At 45.8% G+C, this 22884-nt stretch overlaps 2 protein-coding genes across 4 annotated transcripts in view; one reads left to right on the top strand and one right to left on the bottom strand.

Annotated features, from left to right (window-relative positions):
• Positions 1-273: 273 nt before the first annotated feature.
• ergic3 (ERGIC and golgi 3) overlaps positions 274-22884 on the bottom strand; it is a 37716-nt gene continuing 15105 nt past the window's right edge. For 2 of the 3 annotated variants that reach the window (XM_059652676.1, XM_059652677.1), the window contains 6 exons: positions 20537-20568; positions 19299-19395; positions 10796-10860; positions 8935-9071; positions 8658-8713; positions 274-2510 (listed from right to left, as the gene is read on the bottom strand). In XM_059652676.1, the coding sequence (XP_059508659.1) occupies positions 2431-2510; positions 8658-8713; positions 8935-9071; positions 10796-10860; positions 19299-19395; positions 20537-20568 (467 nt within the window). In that variant the 3' untranslated portion in view covers positions 274-2430. The remainder of the gene's footprint in view (positions 2511-8657; positions 8714-8934; positions 9072-10795; positions 10861-19298; positions 19396-20536; positions 20569-22884) is intronic. The other variant, XM_059652678.1, reaches the window with a different exon arrangement.
• On the top strand, positions 12731-16672 carry romo1 (reactive oxygen species modulator 1). Its single transcript, XM_048549828.2, has 3 exons — positions 12731-12850; positions 15355-15485; positions 16441-16672. Exons 2-3 carry the CDS (start codon positions 15355-15357, stop codon positions 16547-16549), a joined length of 240 nt encoding a protein of 79 aa, XP_048405785.1. The 5' UTR covers positions 12731-12850; the 3' UTR covers positions 16550-16672.

Genomic DNA, 22884 nt, shown 5'->3' with positions numbered 1-22884 from the left:
AATCACCCTTCCAATTCCATCAACCTATACCACAAACCATTACCGACATTCATGCAGGAAATTACAAAAAGCTTTATCCCTGCACTGAGCCATAATTATCTCTTACTCCCAGGTCCTCTCATTTGTCCCACATTTAAATCAAAGATACGAAAGAGGCCTAACCATCTTTCTTACTCACGCCATCCATTAAAGCTTGGAGAACTAATCATTCAAAATATTGCCTTATTTGTACTTGCAGTTTTTAATTAGTCAATAATTTCAAATCAAACAAAATTTAAAAATAAATCTGATTTTTTATTTTGATTTAATTTTCCCACAAAGACAATATTTGTTTCATATTTTCACTTTAACATCATGATTGGGAAGGAGACGGGGGGAGGCTGTTCACCACCATCAGGACTGCCTCATTCCCCAATCCCTCCGTCGCTGGGACTGCCTCGTTCCCCAATCCCTCCGTCGCTGGGACTGCCTCATTCCCCAATCCCTCCGTCGCTGGGACTGCCTCGTTCCCCAATCCCTCCATCGCTAGGACTGCCTCATTCCCCAGACCCTCCATCGCTAGGACTGCCTCATTCCCCAGGCCCTCCATCGCAGGGACTGCCCCCACTTCCTTCAGCACAGTAGCTGCCATACCCACTCCCTGCCCCTCCCCGTTCCTTCACCATCCAGCTCACCAACTCCCCACAAAATCCCTCCAGACTCCAGCTGGCTTCTTCCCATTTCAGCTCTTTACTACCCGCTTCGTGTCCAGCCCTACCATACTCCATCCCAGTTCCGCTTCTCTAGCTCCTGGTCCTTCCACCCCACACTGTCAGCATCTTGTGCTGACCCCTGCATGCTTTTCCAAAATCACAACCTCCTCCATGAACTCCCCTTAGAATCTGTTCTTCTACAAGGAGTACCTTGGGCCACAGACTCACAAAGGCAAAATGTTAGCAGAGAGACTCAAAATGTGAAGTCTAAGCCCAGAAATCTAAATCTCAAACCCAGAGTAAAACCAATTCCATTATCCACTCTCACCATCTCATTCTCACGTTATCCACATTGCATCACTCAGTGTCCTCCCACACCTAATAGTCTTAGATTAATGATGACTTCAAGACCACCATCCAGAGAACCCAAATCCCTTCCAATCAGGCTCAAACTTACAAAATATTTAGGATTTCGCTCTTGAAACAGAACAACTGCCTGAGCCTGAGAGAGCCATTGTGTCTACTCTCTGGGTAAACACCGAGACAAACCTATTCACTTTAATTCATGAATGTTCAACAGCAAAGGTTTCAATACAGATGTTTCATTAAACAAAAATACCACCATTAATAATGCCAAATTTTAACAATTTGAATTTTCAGCCCTGGAAATAATGGAGCTTTTATTTAAAATCACTCTTTTAGCTCAACTTCAGGGACTGGCATCAGACAGTGCTGTTTAACTGACCAACATTCCAATCAAACACCTCCAGGACAGGGACAGGGACAGCACGGTGTTAGATATAGAGTAAAGCAGCCCCTACGCTCTCCCCCATTAAACACTCCCAGGGACAGGGACTGTATGGTGTTAGATATAGAGTAAAGCAGCCCCTACGCTCTCCCCCATTAAACACTCCCAGGGATAGGGACTGTATGATGTTAGATATAGAGTAAAGCAGCCCGCTACACTCTCCCCCAGTAAACACTCCCACGGACAGGGACTGTATGGGTTAGTTACAGAGTAAAGCAGCCCCTACACTCTCCCCCATTAAACACTCCCAGGGACAGGGACTGTATGGGTTAGTTACAGAGTAAAGCTCCCTCTACACTGTTCCCCATCAGGCACTCCCACGACAGACACTAAAACGAGCAAAATGGTACCAGTCAAGGGCTGACCCTGGTTGGAAGGGGAGCAGGAGTGAATGGGCAGCAGGGGGTCCCTGAGATGGGACACTGGGTCTGTTTCTGTCTCTGCAGTCACCAGCACAGGAGCAGATTGCACCTGAGGTTAATGAGCCCTTAAGCAGCTGTATCTGAGCAGGGAAGCTCCTGTTACAGAGATGGCAGAGCTACCCAAACTAAATCAATGCTTCTTGTAAATAAGGAATCAGATTGGTTTTAGATGAAGGTTAAGGTAGGTGAAGTGTTGGTAGGGGTGAGTCAGCAAGCAAGAGGATTTAGGGAGGAAGATTATGAGGATTCACCTTTAGAGATCAAGATCACAAACACATAAAAAACCTGCTCACCACATTTTATAAATTAAGTTCCCTTACAAACATCCAGCTTCAGAATCAGGTGTATGTCAGGCATTATTTCAGTGTAAACAAACTAACTGTAATGGCCTCAAGGAAACCTGGCCCAGGTAATCCAACGCTTTGCATGAGTGATCCTTCTTAAACAGAGATATCCAGAGTCAGCGTGTGCACTCGGCTCATCAATTACTTGCTACTAGCCCCTTGTGCTATGCAGCTTTTCCCAGCTCAATCTTCTTCTGTATAGCGCGGGCAGAGTGATAGATCAGCGAATCAATCAGGCTTGCCACTGCAAGAAAGACAGCAGTTATCAGGAGGATAGTCCTGCATACATGGAAATAAACAGTTTATGAAGGAATGTTAATGCTGCCTGTGTGCTCACATACGCGTATACGCCTGTGTGCTCACATACCCGTACACGCCTGTGTGCTCACATACCCGTACACGCCTGTGTGCTCACATACCCGTACACGCCTGTGTGCTCACATACCCGTACACGCCTGTGTGCTCACATACCCATACATGCCTGTGTGCTCACATACCCGTACATGACTGTGTCTGTATTTAATATACAAAGAAGGTTCCACATACAAGGATAGCATTTAGTGCCAATCCCCCATTATCCCGAAGAGGTGGTGATGAGCTGTCTGTGCCTCGCTAGACCATGCTGGAGGGTCTGATTAAATTGCAACCTGAAGTCACACGTAGACTAGACTGGGTAATGTTGGAAGGTTGATAAAGGACACTACTGAATTGAATTGGTTTATCCAATCGGTTTTATGGTCACTATTACTGAGGTCAGCTCTTATTTCCAGAATTCCTCAATTAATCAAACATCAGGGTGAGATTTGAACACATGCCTGGAGTATTAGTGTAGGGTTCTGGATTACTAGTGCAGTAACATAAGCACCATTCTACCTTGTCTGTAATACTGTGGGAGCATGAACGTATGTAACTGAATGAGGTAGCGTGAGAAGACACAGTGTATGCGTGCAAGAGAGACTGCAAAATAGAGGGCGCGCAGGAGGGGGAGAGGGAGGGGGGGAGAGAGAGAGAGAGAGAGAGACAGAGATTGCGCACGAGTGAGAGAGTGTGAGAATCAGAATGAGAGCAAGAGTGACAGTGTGAGCAAGAGTGTGACTGAGAGTGTAAGTGTGATAGCGAGTGTGGCAGGGAAAGTGAGTGTGAGTGAATGCAAGAGAGAGCTAGAGACAGTGGGAAAGACCATGAGCACATGAGTGAGAGCGCGAGTGAGAGTGAGGGAGGGCATGAAAGAGTACGAGAGAGCACAAGAGTAAGCGAGCATGAGAGAGAGAGATGAGTGATACAGTGTGACAGTGAGACTGAGTGAGCGCGACAGTGACAGCTTGATATAACATGGGAGAGCATGCGAGAGCATGTGAGAGAGTGAGTGCTAGCAAGAGCAAGAGTATGAGCCAGAGACTGTAGTCGACTGCAAGTGTGACAGTGAGTGAGAGGAGAGTAAGTGCGAGACCGAGTATGAGTCCGAAAGAGAGTGAGAGAGACAGTGAGAATGAGAGAGCACAAGAGTGAGCATGTGCGACAGTGACAGAGCATACAAGAGAGAGTGCATGAGAGCGAGAAAGACCCAGAGAATGAGTGACAGCAAGAGTGGGTGAGAATGTGAGAATGCAAGAGCGTGAGAGTGCGAGTCCATGTGACAGCGTGAGGGTAAGACAGCACAAAAGGGGAGGGAGTATGAGTGGAGGAGTGTGAGTGGAGGAGTGTGAGGGGAGGAGTGTGAGGGGAGGAGGGATTTTTATTGAGAGCATGAGCATGCACATGAAATAGTGTGTTTATGAGTAAGTGAATTATTGTGAAAATGTGTGTGTGTGTCAGTGACACCATGGGTGTGAGAGAGGGCATGAGCCTGTGTATGAGAGAGACAGGGTGTGTGCCTGTTTATGTATGAGAGAGAGAGAGAGAGAGGGCATGTGCCTGTGTATGTGTGAGAGAGGGGGTGAGTGCCTGTGCGCGTGGGTGAGAGAGGGTGTGTGCATGAGAGAGTGTGGGGGGGGGGGGGGGAGAGAGAGAGAGAGAGAGAGAGAGAGAGAGAGAGAGAGAGAGTGCCTGTGTATGTGTGTGTGAGGGTGTGCGCGTGTGAGAGAGGGTGTGTGTGTGTGTGAGAGGGGGTGTGTGAGAGGGGGACGTGTGTGAACGGGGGGCGTGTGTGAGGGGGGGGGCGTGTGAGGGGGGGGCGTGTGAGGGGGGGGCGTGTGAGAGGGGGGGGCGTGTGAGAGGGGGGGGCGTGTGAGAGGGGGGGGCGTGTGAGAGGGGGGGCGTGTGAGGGGGGGGCGTGTGAGGGGGGGGCGTGTGAGAGGGGGGGCGTGTGGGGGGGGGCGTGTGAGGGGGGGCGTGTGAGGGGGGGCGTGTGAGGGGGGGGCGTGTGAGGGGGGGGCGTGTGAGGGGGGGCGTGTGAGGGGGGGGCGTGTGAGGGGGGGGCGTGTGAGGGGGGGGCGTGTGAGGGGGGGGCGTGTGAGGGGGGGGCGTGTGAGGGGGGGGCGTGTGAGGGGGGGCGTGTGAGGGGGGGCGTGTGAGGGGGGGCGTGTGAGGGGGGGCGTGTGAGGGGGGGCGTGTGAGGGGGGCTGTGTGTGGGGGTGGTGTGCGAGGGGGGGTGTGCGCGGGGGGGTGTGCGCGGGGGGGTGTGCGCGGGGGGGTGTGCGCGGGGGGGTGTGCGCGGGGGGGTGTGCGCGGGGGGGTGTGCGCGGGGGGGTGTGTGAGAGGGGGGTGTGTGAGAGGGGGGTGTGTGAGAGGGGGGGGTGTGAGAGGGGGGGGTGTGTGAGAGAGGGGGGTGTGTGAGAGAGGGGTGGGGGTTTGTTAGGGTGGGGATTTGTGAGGGGGGGTGTGTGTGTGAGGGGGGGTGTGTGTGAGGGGGGGGTGTGTGTGAGGGGGGGTGTGTGTGAGGGGGGGTGTGTGAGAGAGGGAAGGTTTGTGTGTGGGGGGTGTGTGTGGGGGTGGTGTGTGAGGGGGGGTGTGTGAGGGGGGGTGTGTGAGGGGGGGTGTGTGAGGGGGGGATGTGTGAGGGGGGGATGTGTGAGGGGGGGATGTGTGAGGGGGGGATGTGTGAGGGGGGCGTGAGTGAGAGGGGCGGGGGTGTGTGGGGGGGGGTGTGAGTGAGAGGGGCGGGGGTGTGTGAGGGGGGGTGTGTGAGAGGGGGGTGTGTGAGAGGGTGTGTGTGTGTGTGTGTGTGTGTGTGTGGGGGGGGGGGGGGGGGGGGATGTCAGGGTGTGTGTTGTGACCATCACCAGATCTGTGAACGGTTCAGGTGACTGCTGGATTGATCACCCCACCTTATCTGTTCCACAATGTCTGTCAGACTACACTGATGGTGGTGGGGCCAGAAGAAGCAGACCCAACGCAGATCCCGTCACCATGCAACATCTACAAGCCTCACTCGCTAAAATCCTAAAATACCTGGAGGACATGGGAGAACACTGGAGTCTGCTTAAATCAGTGTCTTCAATAATACCCTCCGGTATGGCCAGCAACCATTACAATTGGACAGCCTTCTGTGATTGGCAGAATGACATAAAGGCCGAAGAAGAGCCGATACCAAAGTTGAAGTTGATGTCCAGAGGATTGTAAGGGAGCTTGAAAACAAATTGTGGGCTGGCAAGGCCTTGAAAATCCTGCAGCTGGCATTTGCAAGTGACACAAGCTTCTTCAGTGTCACCAACGTTCCCCTGGTCCAAGCTGCCATGGCCTAAAATTGCTCAAGGACAACAAAGCAATAAACACCTGCCTGAGAGAGCACTTCTAAGAACTCCTCAACTGTAATACTTTAACGTGGAAATCATTGACCAAATCCCCCGGTGATCCTTGCAAAGTGACATGGGAGAACCTCCCAGCGAGATGGAAGTAGAAGATGCCATAAGAGATCTAAGAAACAACAACGCTGCTTGTCCTGATGGGATTCCTGCAGAAATCCTAAAGGAGGGTGGCCCACAGATCCATGAACACATCTATGCTTTGCTCCTGAAGATTTGGCTCAAAGAAAAACTCTCCTTGGAGCTCAGGTTGACAAAGCTGATTGTGGGAATTACAGAGGCATCTTCCTTCTGTCAACCATTGCATAATGCTTGCACATGTCCTTACCAATAGACTCCTGCGGTTATCTGAGGAAATACTCCCTGAATTGCTGTGTGGCTTCCACCTGTCCAGAGGAACAACAGACATGATCTTGACCATGTGTCAATTACAAGAACGATGTCAGGTGCAGAAACAACTGCTTTACACGGCCTTCATCAAACTAACTAAGGCCCGTGACACAGTTAATCACCAGGCTGTCTGGCAGATCCTGTTAGAATGCAGCTGCCCTGATAAGCTCAGCGGGATGCTGAGGCAGCTGCATGATGACACGTCTGCGACAGTGCTTAGCAAATGTGCACTGGAGTCTGAGCTTTGCACCTTGGAGACAGGATCAAACAGGGCTGCATCACTAAACCCACCCTGTTCACCATTTTCAATGCTGCCATCCTCCACCTCACTGGCCAAAACCTGCCCCGGCGAATTCAAGTTGTTTACCATTTGGATGACAGGCTGTTCGACCGGAATAAGTTAAAGGCCAAGGGGCAAGGTCTCCATCTTACAGAGCTTCAATAAGCTGACCACAACTCCATCGCATCACAGTCTGCACAAGGCCAGCAGTGCCTCAGTGGCTTTGCCAAGGTAAATGAGCTCCTAAGTCTTACCCTGGACATAAAAACAGCCCCAGTGCTCCACCAACCACCGCCCAACAATCCCACCAGCCCTCCTACAATAAGGATCACCGACCATTCCCTTGAAAATGGGGATCACTTCCCATACCTTGGCAGCCTTCTCACCTCCAAGGCCAGTATCAGTGCAGAAATACAAAACCGTCTGAGCTGTGCCAGTGGAGCCTATGCCCGACTCAGAAGAGTGTTTGAAAACAATGACCGACAGGCCCAGACTAAACTTCTGGTCTGCAAAGCCATTGTCATTCCCATACGGATACAGGGAGTTGAAATGTGAACTACCCACAGTAGGCACCTTAAAGCCTTGGAACATCACAACCAGAGATCCCCACGGAAAATCCTGCAGGGTACCTGGGAAGACAAGCGCACTAACACCAGCATCTTGTTGGGGGCCAACTTAGCCGGCATCTCCACCATCTTAATTCAGCAGGAACTCTGATGGACCGGCCAGGTCACCTGAATGTCCAACTCTTACCCCTCCAAAATAGATCATATACTCGCGGCTGAAGAAAGGTCAGTGTGCCCCTGGTGGCAGAAAGGAACACTTCAAAGATAACATCTGAACCAAACTCAAGAAATTCCATATCAACATCAACAATTGGGAGGACATGATTACAAACTGGAGTCACTGCAGAAACGTCATCCAGCAGGGGACTATACACACAGGAACAATCTCCACTGTGCTACTGAACAGAAGTGGGCCTTGCACAAGGAGAGGCAGAACATCCGGAAGGCCCACTCACCAAAACCTCCAACCATTACTACCTAGCAATGGCTACACTGCAATAGAATCTGTGGATCCCAGAGTAGTGTCTTCAGCCATCTGAGGATCCACAACAGATGCCTGTATGGAGGACAGTCATACTCAACCTGAGTGATCACTGGTGTGTGTAGGAGTGTGACGGTTGGAAAAAAGTGACAGAGAGTTCATGTGATTGTGTGAGACGGTGTGTGTTTGTAATATGCACAGGTATTTGAGTACAAGTGCATTATTGCATGAGAGTGTACGTGCAAGAGTTTCCGTGTGTGTATCTTTCTGAATAGGTCTTCGTATAGCCTCATGTCAACGAGCATGAGACAGTGCCAATAGGTTATTTTACTGTGCTAGACATCACAGACAAGCCCATATTCCCATGAGGCTTTTCTTCTAAATTCTTGGATTGACACCAGCAGGACAGATCGGGTCCTGAGCACAGAAGCTAACTTTAACAGCTTTACCATTGAGGCAGTAAAGCTGTACAAACCTGGAGGGCTATGCTCTGCTTTGAACCTTCACACTGTGCAGCTCACAAACCAGGGGGCCATCTGGGCACATTAAGTACACTGGATATTAAGTGACTGTCATTAAAATTCATTGGAGAATTTTTAGATGGTTTTAAGACATGCTGATGTTGCTCTCAAACCTTAATAAAGGGGAATTAATGTCTATCGTTTACATCACAGCACCTCAGTGGTGTAGTTCACACACAATCATTCTCTGCAGTGCTGCATCGGACTGGATGACTGCAGCAACCCTTGGGCTGCACTGGGCTGACAGGGCACTGCTGTGAGTGAGTATATATCAGAACCAATGAAGTGTCACTGAGGTATTCACACACAGGAGCCTGATCCCAGACCACTGTTCACCATCTGACCATATAAGCATAGACAGGACACACAGGATCCGTAATGCACTCAGAATACATCCCTACTGTCATTACCTGTAAATACTCCTCCAATAATGGCACAGACTCCAGTGAGAAAGTGTGTGAATGATCTGTAAGACGAACCACAAGCTGGGTCAGTGCTGTGCTCAGCATTACAATACTCGGTGATGTTAGGGTTGAACAAATTAAGTTCAGCGTTGCACTTCCATCTCAGAGTGCGTCAGCATCAAACAGTTTCAGCTCAAAGACCAAATTCAGTTATTTACTCAATATAAAAAAATAATGTCTGATACTCAGCTCAATACAACAAATACGTGTGGATTTTACATACCTGTGTTTCTCTGTGAATTTGACCATCATTGGAGATAGCTCATAAAGCACAAAGACACCCGGGAGCCCCTGGTCTCCAATTAGACCATTTGCAACCTTCTCATGCCGTGTGACTGAAAACTGATTTGTCCTCACTACCTGGAAAGCAAGAACAGTGACTGAGTCAGCTCAGAAAGCTGAAGAGGTGGGTGAATCAACGCAGCTATTAACATCACAGCCAGTGGTCATTTGCAGGCTGTGAGCTAACCTGCCCAAAGACAGCATAGGCACTGAATAACATTGTGCATACTCAGATCCTTTGGACTTGGGAACACATGTTCAAACTCACAGTGGGTCAAAATCAACCCACTGGACCTTGTAGTGACTGGAGAAAAATATTGCAGCATGCTGTGTGTGAGTGACTATCATGAGAAACGAGGAATTGGGAATGGAAGGGCGAGACAAATAACACAGACAGAACCCACAGAATAAAATACACTTACAAATGAGACCCAAAGTAAAACATTTTGACGAGCAAAGATCAGTACTGTGGGAGGTCAGCACTGTCAGAGACCATAACAAGTAGGAGTAGGCCATTCAGCCCCTCGAACCTGCTACACCATTCATTGAATCATGGCGAATCCAACACTTCTCACATCCACTTTCCTAGCCCTTGTAATTCTTCATTTCCCAACTGATCATGAATCTCTCTGTTTCAGACTTGAATATAAACAATGATTCTGTCCCCACAGCTTTAGAGTCCGAACCAGTTTAATCTTTGCTCACAGTCAATGCTTCCATCCTCGTGAACCTTCTCTGAACTGCCTCCAACAAAATGATATCTCTCCTTAAATAAAGGAACTGAAACTGCACACAGTACTCCAGATGTAGTTTCACTAGTACCTTGTACAATCGCAGTGAGACTTCCCAACTCTCATAATCCCAGCCTCCTTGAAATAAGGGCCACCATTCCATTAGCCTTCCTGATTAACTGATACACCTGTGGCTTTGTGTTTTGTGCACTAGACCACTGCCAAGTCCCTTTGTATTGCAGTATTCTGCAGTTTCTTGCCATTTAAGTAAAGCTGTTCTTTTGTTCTCCTTTCCAAAATGAACAACTTCATATTTTTCCACAATATACTCTATTTGCTGACTTTTTGCTCACTAACTTAACCTGTCAATGCAGCTCTGTAAACTACCTGGTCAATGCTGCTCTGTAAACTACCTGTAGCTTTCTGAAAACTTGTCTTTCCACTGGTTTTGCGTCATCTGCAAATGTGGCACAGTATATTCACTTCCTTCCTCCAAGTCATTAATATTTCCTGTAAACAGTCATGGTCCCAGCGCTGGTCCCTATGGAACTCCTCTGGGCACAGGTCACCAACCTGAAAAAGAGCCCCTTGTTCCCTCTCACTGTTTCCCACCCATGACCCAATTCATTACCCATGCCAACATACTACCTCCTCACCATGGGCCATTATCTTACAACTTAATCTATTTTGAGATACCTTGCTGTGAGCCTTCTGGAAGTCCAAATACAATTCAAGTACCGGTTCTCTTATGCCCACTTTGGTTAAGAATTCCCCGATAAACTTTCATAAACTAGTCAGGCAAGATTTCCCTTTCACAAGTCCATGCTGACTCTGCTTAATTAGATTATAATTTTCCAAGTGTTCTGCTATTATTTTTTAACCATTGACTCCACTACTTTTCCAACAAAAAGTGCTAGGCTTTAAGCTTATTGGCGTATAGTTACCTGCTATTTGCCTCCCTCCCTAACCAGAGGGTCAGTGCTAAGGAAATGCTGTGGATTTTGGATTAGATATTAATTTGATGCCCCATCTGATATAAAGCACAGAATGAGAGGAGAAGCTGGAACTCACCTCACCATCCAACTTGACATAAATTGTTGGGACAATTTTCACAAAGTACTGGAACATCATTGAGGCTAAAAGAAATGGAGCAAAATTAAATGTTGTTTTTACAATTAGGAACTTGCTCTTCTTGATCGTACAGCAGACCAAAATTTTAAAAAATCAACAATAAATGTCACATAAATTTCTTACAAACTGTTTCCTAAAATTTTTTAGTTGTTCTTGGGCACTCATTTTAGTCCAGTAAAACAGATTGGAACTTCACTGAATTCAATGAGAAAGGAAAAACTCTGCGTACTGGTTTAGGCAATTCCTGACTGATCATACTTCAGTAAAATCTGAAAAGGTCACAGCAACTGGCACCAACCTTAATGCACTGACATCACAGCAACTGATTTCACAGAATTCAGGGAAGAGTAAAAAACATGAATACTGAGAACTGATTGCTGACGTTTCACATCAGAAAGCAGGACTCCAATATTACCGTGTTCATATTCATGTTAACAACAGCTTATATTTACATAGCACCTTTAACATAGATAGCATTGGTTCCAAGCTACTTCAAATTCTGGTGGGGTCAGGTCTGTCACTGTATTGTATCAGAACGTTGAGATTGGGAAATGACACTGCCCAATCCAAAAGAAGAATAAGTAACTAGCGAAGAGCTGATGTCAGTTGGGCCAGGACAGAACTGGGCTGGAGAGACAGGAATCAAAGGTTGGCAGGAAAGACAGTAGCTAACAATGGGCTACCTTCAATGAGGAGATTGTTCAGCACAGTCAAAAGGGACAGGTAGGATAAACAAATCCAGAGTACCCTGGGTGAAAAAGGAAATAGAAATTAAGATAAAGAAACAAAGGTATGTCTCTGACAGGTGTCAAGTAGTAAATACAATTGAGAACCAAAAGGAATATAGAAGGTTCAGGAGAGGTAAGAAAGCAAAAAGGAATGATGAGAAAAAAAACTGGATACCAACATAAAAGGGAATCCCACAGTCCCCTATAAGCACATTAATAGTAAAAGAATGGTAAATGGAGGAGTAGGCACTAAAACTGGGATTTAGACTTGGGAGACAAAAGGCATGACTGAGCTGTTAAATGAATACTTTGCATCTGTCTTTAGCCACAAGGCAGAATCTAGCAGGTCATGGTGACAGTGGAGATAACTCAGTCATGAGAAGGGTTTAAAATTGATTAGGAGGTATTGGATAAGCTATCAGATCTCAGCTGGGGTTTGTCACACTTTAGGAATTATGTGAAAGCATTGGAGAGAGAGAGCAAAAAAGATTTATGAGAATAGTTCCAAGTGTGGCTCACTTCAGTTGTGAGGATAGATTAAAGATGTTGGGTCTGTTCTCTTTGAAGAGAATAAAGCTAAGGGGAGATTTAACAAAAGTTTTTTTTTCATTGTGAGGGGTTTACACAGAATGAATAGGGTTCTCCCTGTCACTGTACAACATCAGGGATGGTCGGAAGGTACTATGGATAAACTGATTTTACAGTGAATTTTAAGGCAGCTTTCACTTATTCTGCTGGTTATATTAATGTAAACATTCACATTTGTAATGTTTGTCCCTGATTGGGAGGGTGTTGATCTGCTGGCTTCTGTGGGGCCATTGGGGTTAGAGTCTTTGCTTAGTAGCAGACCGAGTCCACAGAGAGATGTCAAGACGCACAGCTACAGCAGCCAGTGGCACGGGGCCCTACCCACTGCTGGATTTTTCCCTGAGCTGGAAGCAAGAGTTAATGCCATCTGCCAGCAGTCAGTTGACCAGGCTCGATCTTTGACCGGGCTACCTGCGAAGAGCGGCGCCTGGCCATTCCCTGACCTGCCGTGTTCCTCCAGGCCCGGTCACCCCGACTTCTGCTCGCACAGACTGCACGGCCTCCCCACCACACCGCGCTCTTCCGGGTTGATGACCCGTGGACAGGCACGTGACTGCTCCACACGCACTTCCGGCCCGGGCTGGCACGCAACTTCCCGTGGGGGAGGGGCGGGTGGTCGAAGGTGAGATGGTTGTCTGAGGGGCCAGGGCCGACGCCGAGTCCGAGTGCGGGGTTGACGGTGAGTGAGGCCCCAGGCGGCGGGAGGAGCCGGACAGGGGGGTTGCGGGGGTAAGCGGCGGGCAGAGGGAACGGGAAAGAGGACCAGGAGCTTATTAGAGTGAGGGCCCTGACAACACTCCGGCCTGGCTCTGCCGTGGTGTTACACGCTGCTGATACAGCTGCACTCTCAGAGTTCATCCGGCTCCTCACCTCGTTACAGTTTGTCCAAGAGTAACCGACCTCGCCATCGAGGCCCTGTCTGACCGAGAGGGGAAGATGGCTTTGGTCTCGGCTCTTGGGCATCATGCAGCCGTTCTTCAGGTGTTTTTGTTATGAATCACCCCTAGAACAGGTGGGACTTGAACCCAGGACTCGTGGCTCTCGGGTACCGATATTTCCACTGTTCCCTGGTTCTTCAGGGTTTTGTGTCCCAAGCCCAGTCATCATTACCAACTGCTTCATCGTAAGGTCAGAATTGGGGATGTTTGTCGATTATGCAATTTTCGGCACCATTTGTAACTCCTCAGGTACTGAAGTAATCCGTGTCCAAATGCAACAAGACCTGGACAACATCGAGTTTGGAGCTGACCATTACAGTCATAGAGCTGTACAGCATAGCAACAGATCCTTCAGTCCAACTCATCCAATACGGACCAGATATCCTAACTTAATTTAGTCCCATTTACCATCAACAAAGTAACAATCACACCAGACAATGACTATCTTCAGCAAGAGAGTCTAACCTCTGTCCCTTGATGTTCAATGGCATTTCCAATGCCGAATCTCCAATATCCTGAGGGGTTAACACTGATCAGAAGCTGAACTGGATCAGACATATAAATATTGTGGCTACACAGCAGGTCAGAAGCTAGGAATTCTGGCAAATAACTCATCTCCCTAATGCCTACCATTATCTACAAGGCATGCATCAGAAATGTGATGTAGTACTACCCACTCACCTGAATGAGTGCTCCTTATGTGAGAAGTTTAATACCACTCAGGACAAAGTAGTCCACTTTATTGGCATCCCATCTAACACTTTCAACATTCACACCCTTCACCAATACACAGTAGCAGCAGTGAACATCTAGAAGATGCAGTGCAATAACTCATATGGCTTCTTAGACAACATCTGTCATGCATGATGTCTCCCACCTAGGGCAAGAGCAGCAGCTCCAACATCCACTCCACTTGGGACTTGGAAATATATCACTGTTCCTTTGGTGTCGCTGGGTTGAAATTCTGCAAATCTGTTCTTAACTGCACTGTCGGTGCACCTACAACTCAAGGCCTGTAACTGGTCAAGAAGGCACTTGCCATCCCTTCTTCCAGGGCAGTTAGGGTTGACAATAAATGCTGGCCAGCCAACCATACCTACATCATGAAACACAACATTTAAAAGTATTTCATGGTTACCATTCCTGACGCTAGTTTTCAGTTCTGAGCTTTTGTCAATCAAGGCTGTGCCATTGTGTGAATTTGAATCTAGGTCATCAGAACTTTAACCTCTGGATTGCTAATCAAGTTACATTCCCATATTCTCTGTGGGAATGAGTCGGAGGGATGTAAGTGACTTGTTTGCTGTCTGCTGTGGGTTAAAACTAAAAATTGTTTGATACCAGTTCAAAATTCTATATATTACACTTTACTCGGAGAGTAGTAAGGGAATGGAACGCTTTGCCTGCAACGGTAGTAGATTTGCCAACTTTAGGTACATTTAAGTCATCATTGGATAAGCATATGGACGTACATGGAATAGTGTAGGTTAGATGGGCTTGAGATCAGTATGACAGGTCGGCACAACATCGAGGGCTGAAGGGCCTGTACTGTGCTGTAATGTTCTATGTTGACATTAGGTTTTGAAAATCGTTGTCAACATAAATGGGGCTGAACAAACTAGAATCATAGTAATTGCTGAAATTGCAGCATAAAATGAGATGGATCTTCTAAATAGTTATTTCTTTGCTCCAGATGAGGAGCTGTCAGATAACATGGTAAACCAACCAACAGCAGAGTTGAAGGCAAGGGATTGGAGGAATCTTGTCAGTTGTAGTTCCAATTTTGTTAAAACAGGAATTGATGTCAATGGCTGAATAAGATTAAGGGGTGATCTTATAGACATTTATAAAAATGAGAGGCATAGATAAGGTGAAGAGCAGAGTCTTTTGCTGAAGTGGTGGTGGTGGTGGGGGGGGGGGGGTGCTTTCAAAACTCGGGGTAATATTTTTAAGGTGAGAGGAAAACGTTTTAAAAAGGATAATGATTAGTACACGGAATGAACTGCCAGAGGAAGTTGTGGACGCAGGTCCAGTTGCAACATTTAAAAGACATTTGATAACTGCGTGACTAGGAAAGGGGGGGGGGGGGGGGGGGGTGCATATGGCCAAACACAGGCAAGAGGGTTCGTTGGACCAAAGGGTTTGCTTCCATGCTGTATGACTGTATAACACACAGCACTGGGGGAAGAAGAATGGGCTAGTAATCAGTTGTGGTGTTCTTTAATCACTGTCTTTCTCTGTCTAGATGCCAGTCACAGTGGGACCGTATGGGCAGTCACAGCCCAGCTGCTTTGACAGGGTTAAAATGGGCTTCATGATGGGCTGTGCAGTTGGCATGGCAGCTGGTGCACTTTTTGGCAGTTTCTCATGCCTCAGGTCAGTATGAACACTTCACTGTTCCACCTTTGTTAAAAGGAAACACCAACGTAATTGCATGTATATTCCCAAATATCAAAGATGAGCCAATGCAGATGCCCCCCCCCCCCCCCCCCCCCCCCATTGATATCAGTTAGCTCTGTCAGTTGCACAGGCACTATAACCAGCTCGGATATGTCAATGAGAATCTAGACAATACTACTGAATAGTGGGATGTTCAGATTTCTGGAGGACACAGGAATTTGAGAACGGTAAAGGCACCACCCTGATTATTTGCTGCTGAGAGATATCATAGTTGGAATAAAATATTAACCCAGCAAAACTTTCTGAACCACTAGTTGTTAAGACATTCGCGATTAATGTTCCATCACGTAAGTTCAAAAGTATTCAACAAAGATTCGACTATGGATCAGTAATCATGTTTGTAAAAGTGGTTACAGATTTTTGATATTACTAAGCATCTGACTACACTCACAATGAGTATGATCCACTGCTGTACCTGTGAAAGGCTGACTTGAAGTATATTAGCCATGAACTTAGCAAGTGGCAAAGTAGACTCAAGGGGTCTCCAGTTCCTATTTATTATTTCATGTGAAGATATTGCTAACACCAAGTTCTTCTCAATGCAATGTATGGAGTTGTCCTCATGTTAATGTTATATTGAAATAAAAGACCACCAGTGCAGCATTGGAGGGAACAGCTAAGCTCAAGTCTACAATCTCACTAATCAGAAAGAAACAGTAACTCAGCCAGGCTGTAACTACTGACAAATTTGGTTTCATTGCTGTACTGTGGAAATGCTGACATGTTTCGTCTGTTCCCTGAAATTGAGTTTGACCTATACTGTTTGAATACCTTAGCCTCAGTGAATTAGGAAAAGTGTATTCAAGAATTTTGATTTTACTATCCATTTCGCAGCCACAACAAAGTAACTATTGCATTATTTGGTTTCCAGGTTGGGGCTGAGAGGCCGAGAGCTGCTGGGTGGTGTGGGGAAGACCATGATGCAGAGCGGAGGCACGTTTGGAACCTTCATGGCAATTGGAATGGGAATCAGATGCTAACACAATTCTTTTTTCTTCCTTTCTGTTGAAATTTCAAATATTGCAGATAATGTACCAACTGGCTCTGCCCCCCTGATTACAAGCTGTACAATAATGGAAATTAAAGTGTATGATTTAATGTTGCTTCAAGTTTTGAAAATGGACTGAGATGTTTCTCCACCAGTAGGTGAACTTCTAAAAGGTCTTTACTAGTAGCACAAACAGGAGCAGAGGACATAAGCGAAGTATAAGTGAAATGTATCCAGTGGGGGAAGCCTTTGCTGTGTGATATTTAGGAGGACATGGAAAAACAAAGTGTAGATGCTGGAAATCTGAAGTAAAACAAAGTGCTGGAGAACAGTCTGGCAGGATCTGCGGACAGAAAAACACTGTCTGATATGACTCTTGCGCTGAAGCTGTCTTTCTTTCTCCCCAGATGCTGCCAGACTTCTTTTGAATTTCTCCAGTATCCACACATCATTTTAGTTTTGTATTTGTGTCGATCCATTTTCAGCAGTCTGCTGCCATCCTTCTAAAATGTGAAGCAGAGCATTTTAATGGGAAAATTACAGGCAGTCTTAACTAAATGGCAACAAATGCTGCCTGGTCAGCAATGTCCTCATCTCGTGAATGAATACGTGGAAAAAAAAATTTAAAGGGGGTGCATGGACAGAAATCTATGGACCAGGAGGAAAAGTTGAGAATGCTGTTAAAAAGCACATAAAATCTTTGGCTTAATAAAACAAAACATCTGGTTCAAGGTGTTCAATTTTGGGCAACACAATCTAGGAAGAACATCCAAAAGTTTATTGTGCGCATGTGTGGAGCTATATGGGAATGGCTGTACGTATGTGGAGAGTCTGGGATTGTTCTCTTTGGAATAAGGATGGTTGTATTCCACAATAAAGGAGTTTGGTCAAGTAAATAAGGAAAAATCTTGAATTAGTAGTAAGGCTGATGACCAAACTGAGTTGTGACAGCACAGTGAAAACAGATTCAACAGTAACATTCAAAAATGAATATGGGGAAATGAGCAAAGGACAGTGACTGAAAGTGTTCCTTTGCTATTTGATTCTCAGGCAGTTGGGCTTGTACCCACTCCAGTTACTTTTTAATAACCTATTAAATGCTGATTCTATGTTGCACCTAAGTTCTGTTGTGGTTGTAATGTCTTTAGCCTCAGAAGAAGCAATAAACAGCTCTGTTATTCAGATGTAAAGAACTCACCATCGCGCCATCCAACAAAAAATGCATTCTAACCCGGCTTATGTGTTGGGGTAATTAATCAAGGTGAGTAGGAGTGGGATGAGAAAGAATTGGCTAATTTTGTGTTTCTGACCATTCTTCACTAGTTCTAAGAGTGGGTGTGAGTTTATTCAGTGTAAGCCATGATAATCAAAGAACAAAGAAAATTACAGCACAGGAACAGGCCCTTCAGCCCTCCAAGCCTGTGCCAATTGAGATCCTCTTTCTAAACCTTTAAATCTATTTTCTAAGGGTCTGTATCCCTGTCCATCCATGTACCTGTCCAGATACATCTTAAAAGACACTACCGTGTCTGCGTCTACCACCTCCGCCAGTAACGCATTCCAGGCACCCACCACTCTCTGCGAAAAGAACTTACCACGCATAGCTCCTTTAAACTTTCCTCCTCTCACTTTGAACTCATGACCCCAAGTAATTGAGTCCCCCAATCTGGGAAAAAGCTTTTTGCTATCCACCCTGTCTATACCCCTCATGGTTTTGTAGATCTCAATCAGGTCCCCCCCTCAATCTCCATCTTTCTAATGAAAATAATCCTAATCTACTCAACCTTTCTTCATAGCTAGCACCCTCCATACCAGGCAACATCCTGGTGAACCACCTCTGCACCCTGTCCAAAGCATCCACATCCTTTTGGTAATGTGGCGACCAGAACTGTACACAGTACTCTAAATGTGGCCAAACCAAAGTCCTATACAACTGTAATATGACCTGCCAACTCTTGTACTCAACACCCTGTCCGATGAAGGAAAGCATGCCATATGCCTTCTTGACCACTCTATCGACTTGCGTTGCCACCTTCAGGGAACAATGGACCTGAACACACAGATCTCTCTGTTCATCAATTTTCCCCAGGACTTTTCCATTTACCGTATAGTTCGGTCTTGAATTAGATCTTCCTAAATGCATCACCTCACATTTGCCCGTATTGAACTCCATCTGCCATTTATCTGCCCAACTCTCCAATCTATCTATATTCTGCTGTAATCTGATAGTCCCCTTCACTATCTGCTACAGCACCAATCTTCATGTCATCTGCAAACTTGCTAATCAGACCGTCTGTACCTTCCTCCAAATCATGACGTCTATCAACAAACAACAGTGGTCCCAGCACAGATCCCTGTGGAACACCACTGGTCACGGGTCTCCAATTTGAGAAACCCCCTTCCATTACTACCCTCTGTCTCCTGTTGCCCAGCCAGTTTTTTTATCCATCTAGCTAGCACACCCTGGACTCCATGTGACTTCAGTGGGTATGTTCCCCTCTCATTCTCTGAAGTGATGACTTATTCCTGGTGAATGAATCAGCAACTTTAAGGTCAAGTGGGGTAGCAATACCCAAAGTCATACTGCTATCTATTTAACCTTCAGTAAACTGAATTTTCAATGATATAATAATAAGGAACATTATAGTGTGGATTTTGTGACTTGAAACAAGAGTCTTAAATTTGCAAATGGTATTCTTTCAGTGCAACCTTGTGTTTTCCTGTAAGACTGTCCCACTTACCTTGTTGTGCTGTGATATTACTTCCATCCAGAGGATTCACGATTCCTGGATAGTCGCTCCCAAAGGAGAGGTGTCTGATATAATGAGTCATGTTTATCTGAAGGGGAAGAGAAGTTGCTCAAAAAATATATTTCACAACAGGATGCTTTTCTAGATGTGTCCCAGTGAATATCCCATAAACCTGTATAGCGCTCCATTTAATCACTGTATCAACTGCAGACTCGACTTTAGGTGGTTAGGCTTTAAGCTCTGGAATTCCCCCATAAACTTAGCACTTAAGATTTTTTGGATTCCTGCCTAATGACAGGTGGCTTGGTATCAATTCTGTTCAAAAGTCACCTCCTGTGAAACATCCTGGAATGTGGTATTTAATGCAAGTTGTTCAAGAATAGTGAGTAAATTCCAGTATTGAATTGATGACATACAGGTGTGAAGCATGTCACAAGCAGTGATTCTTCATTCCATATCATCAACTGTATACTCTGTTTGAAAAGAATTCTCAAAAGCCAATCATAGAATCTCTGTACAGTGTGGAAGCAGGCCGTTTGGCCCAAAGTTCACATCAACCCTCTGAAGAACATTCCACCCTCTACCTTGTCCCTCTGATCCCCCATTTCCCATGGCTAATCTACCTAGCTTGCACATCCCTCAACACTTTGGGCAATTTAACATAGCCAATGTGCCTAACCTGCACATCTTTGAACGGTGGGAAGAAACCACAGCTACTGGAGGAAACCCACACAGACATGGGGCAAGTATGTGCAAACTCCACACAGACAGTCACCCAAAGCTGGAATCAAACTCGAATCCCTGGCAGAATGAGGCAGCAGTGCTAACCACTGAGCCACCATGTCACCCTGCACAGGTGGTATTGAGTTCGAGACATTAGATAAAAGCTGACAGCTTGATGTGTGAGGGTCTCCTTCACCATTCTAAAAATTAACCTGATCGTAATCCCAGATCATCTGCACCTTGACTTCATTTTTGATCCAAAATGAATGATCTTTCACTTTGCCATGTTTAAAAAAGTCATGTGTCCTTTTGCAACTTTCTGCTTCCATCTGTGCTACTTGTACAGACAGTTTAAACCTTTTTAAATGTTTTTAAATTTCATCACATAGCAAAAGAAATATTGTACTAGTCTAATCTGAGTTGAGATTTAACAGTCCAAGGTGAAACATGAATCAGTATTTAATAGTTTAATAAAAAGCATTCCACGAGATTGCAGTAATACCTACATTGTCCAATCCAAAAGTTTGCAGGTCATGAACTGACAGAAAAAGGGGAGAAAACAATTAGAAACAGGAGTTAATAACATGACTTCTTAAAAAAAAATTTACAGTGGAAATAGTTGCATAGAGGTGCTTTTAGTAAACTACTAAACCAATAGCCAGGGGTAACAATCCAGGCACAAGTTCAAATTCTGCCATGGGAGCTGGGGAATTTAAATTCAGTTAATTGAATAATTCTGGAATAGAAATGTAGTGTAAGTAACGGTGACCATATATCTACAGTTCTCCTTCAGCAAATCCCTTCATAGACAGAAATCTCATGTTTGTACCAGGTAGGGTCCATGTATGACACCAGACCCACAGAAATGCAACCTTTAATTCTCACTCAGTTGTACCAAACCACTATTACAACCTAAAAGAATGATACAAGATGAATACCCAGCATCAACCTGAGCATCAGACATAACAAAGGGGCACCCTGCCTTGTGTCAAATTTCAGAGAACTGACCCATGGACTAATCAAGCAACAGAATCAGAAAATAAACAAATAAAATCACATTGGGATATGATGGAGGGCATCCTCATTATGACAATGTGCTAAATAGGATAGATTCAGAACAGATCTAACAAAGTGCACATCCACAAGGCACCAGAGGTCGTCAGCGCAATAGAATATTGAACCACACATATTCCTCACATCACCATTAAGCAGAAGGATTAACCATGGTTCAATGGAACATCCTCTCCTTGACAGGAATGTCAGCAAGCCAGTGCAAAAAGACATGGTTATGGTATTTACAATCGTCACCAGTTGAGATGAAGATACATCTTGGCCTTTCCTGAGCTGCACACCATCTCAGATGTCAGTCTCCACCAAATTCTCTTCAATCCACATGATAGCAGGAAATGGCTATGGGCCTGAACTTAATCCTAGCTATAGTAAAGATAGGTGCCCATTAACTAGCTGTACTTCGAGTCAACATATTCCAGAACAGCCATAACATCAGCAACCACCAAAACGTAGAAAACTGCCCACAAATGACATGTGTGCAAAAAGCAGGACAATTCCTATTTGCCAATCACTTCCCCACCAGTCCACAGTTAATTGTGATTGGCAGTGATGAAAAGAGGATTCAAGCAGGTGTATTCAAGATGTTCAATGGGTTTTGCCACAACCAGTTAGCTCCAGACCTCATTACAGCCATACTTCAATCCAAACGTAGAGGAAAATAATTGAATTCCAGAGGCAACAGTGAGTAATATTGCCCAATGTATTAAACTGAAGTCAATGATGGAAAACTTTCCACTGGCTGATGACAAATTCAGCACAAAGGATGATGTTGCAGTTACAGGAGACCAAAAGCTGCTGAGTCAAAATCCTGGAGATCAAACCCTTACTGTATCGTGGGTGTACCTACACATCAACTGCAGTGGTTCAAGAAGGCAGCTCACCATCACCACCTCAAAACAATTAGGAATGGGTAATAAATGCTAGCCTCGCCAGTGATACCCACATCCCAAGGAAAAAATGTGAATGACTAGGAATAAAAGATATAATCTATAAAACACAAGAATTGTAATTAAATCTTCTGCACAGTTAATCAGATTCTGGCTGTCCATCTCCATGCCCAGGTGTAAATATTCAGAGAAAGTGTGTTTACAAATAGCAGGTCTGTGGAAAGAACTCTTTTTCTTTAGAAGAAAGTTACTGGACCTGAAACATTAACTCTGTGGTTCGCTGACGCTGCCAGACCTGCTGAGTTTTCCCAGCAATTTTTGTGTTTATTTCTGATTTCGAGCACCCCCAGTTCTCTTTCAGATACAGAGGTCCATAGGGCACTAATGCTCAGCGGCTTAGAGTAGTAATACAAAAGAACAGGTCAGACGCTAGGAATCCTGCAGTGGCTAATTTATCTCCCGAATCCCCAAAGCCTGTCCACCATCTGCAAGGCACAAGTCAGGAGTGTGATGAATACTCCCCACTTGCCTGGATGGGGGCAGCTATAACAACGCTCAAGAAGCTCAACACCATCCAGGACAAAGCAGCCCACTTAACTGACACCATATTCATAAGCATCCACTCCCTCTACTGTTGTCACTTCGTGGCAGCAGTGTGTACTATCCATAATAACAAAGTGTGAAGCTGGATGAACACAGCAGGCCAAGCAGCATCTCAGGAGCTCCTGAGATGCTGCTTGACCTGCTGTGTTCACCCAGCTTCACACTTTGTTATCTTGGATTCCCCAGCATCTGCAGTTCCCATTATCACTGTACTATCCATAAGATGTCCTGCAAAAACTTGGCAAGACTCATGACTTGGCACTTGCCAAACCCACAACCAACTTCCATCTAAG

The sequence above is a fragment of the Stegostoma tigrinum genome, chromosome 19, assembly GCF_030684315.1.
Source record: "Stegostoma tigrinum isolate sSteTig4 chromosome 19, sSteTig4.hap1, whole genome shotgun sequence".
Lineage (NCBI taxonomy): Eukaryota > Metazoa > Chordata > Chondrichthyes > Orectolobiformes > Stegostomatidae > Stegostoma > Stegostoma tigrinum.
This window is presented reverse-complemented; position numbering and strand designations above follow the sequence as displayed.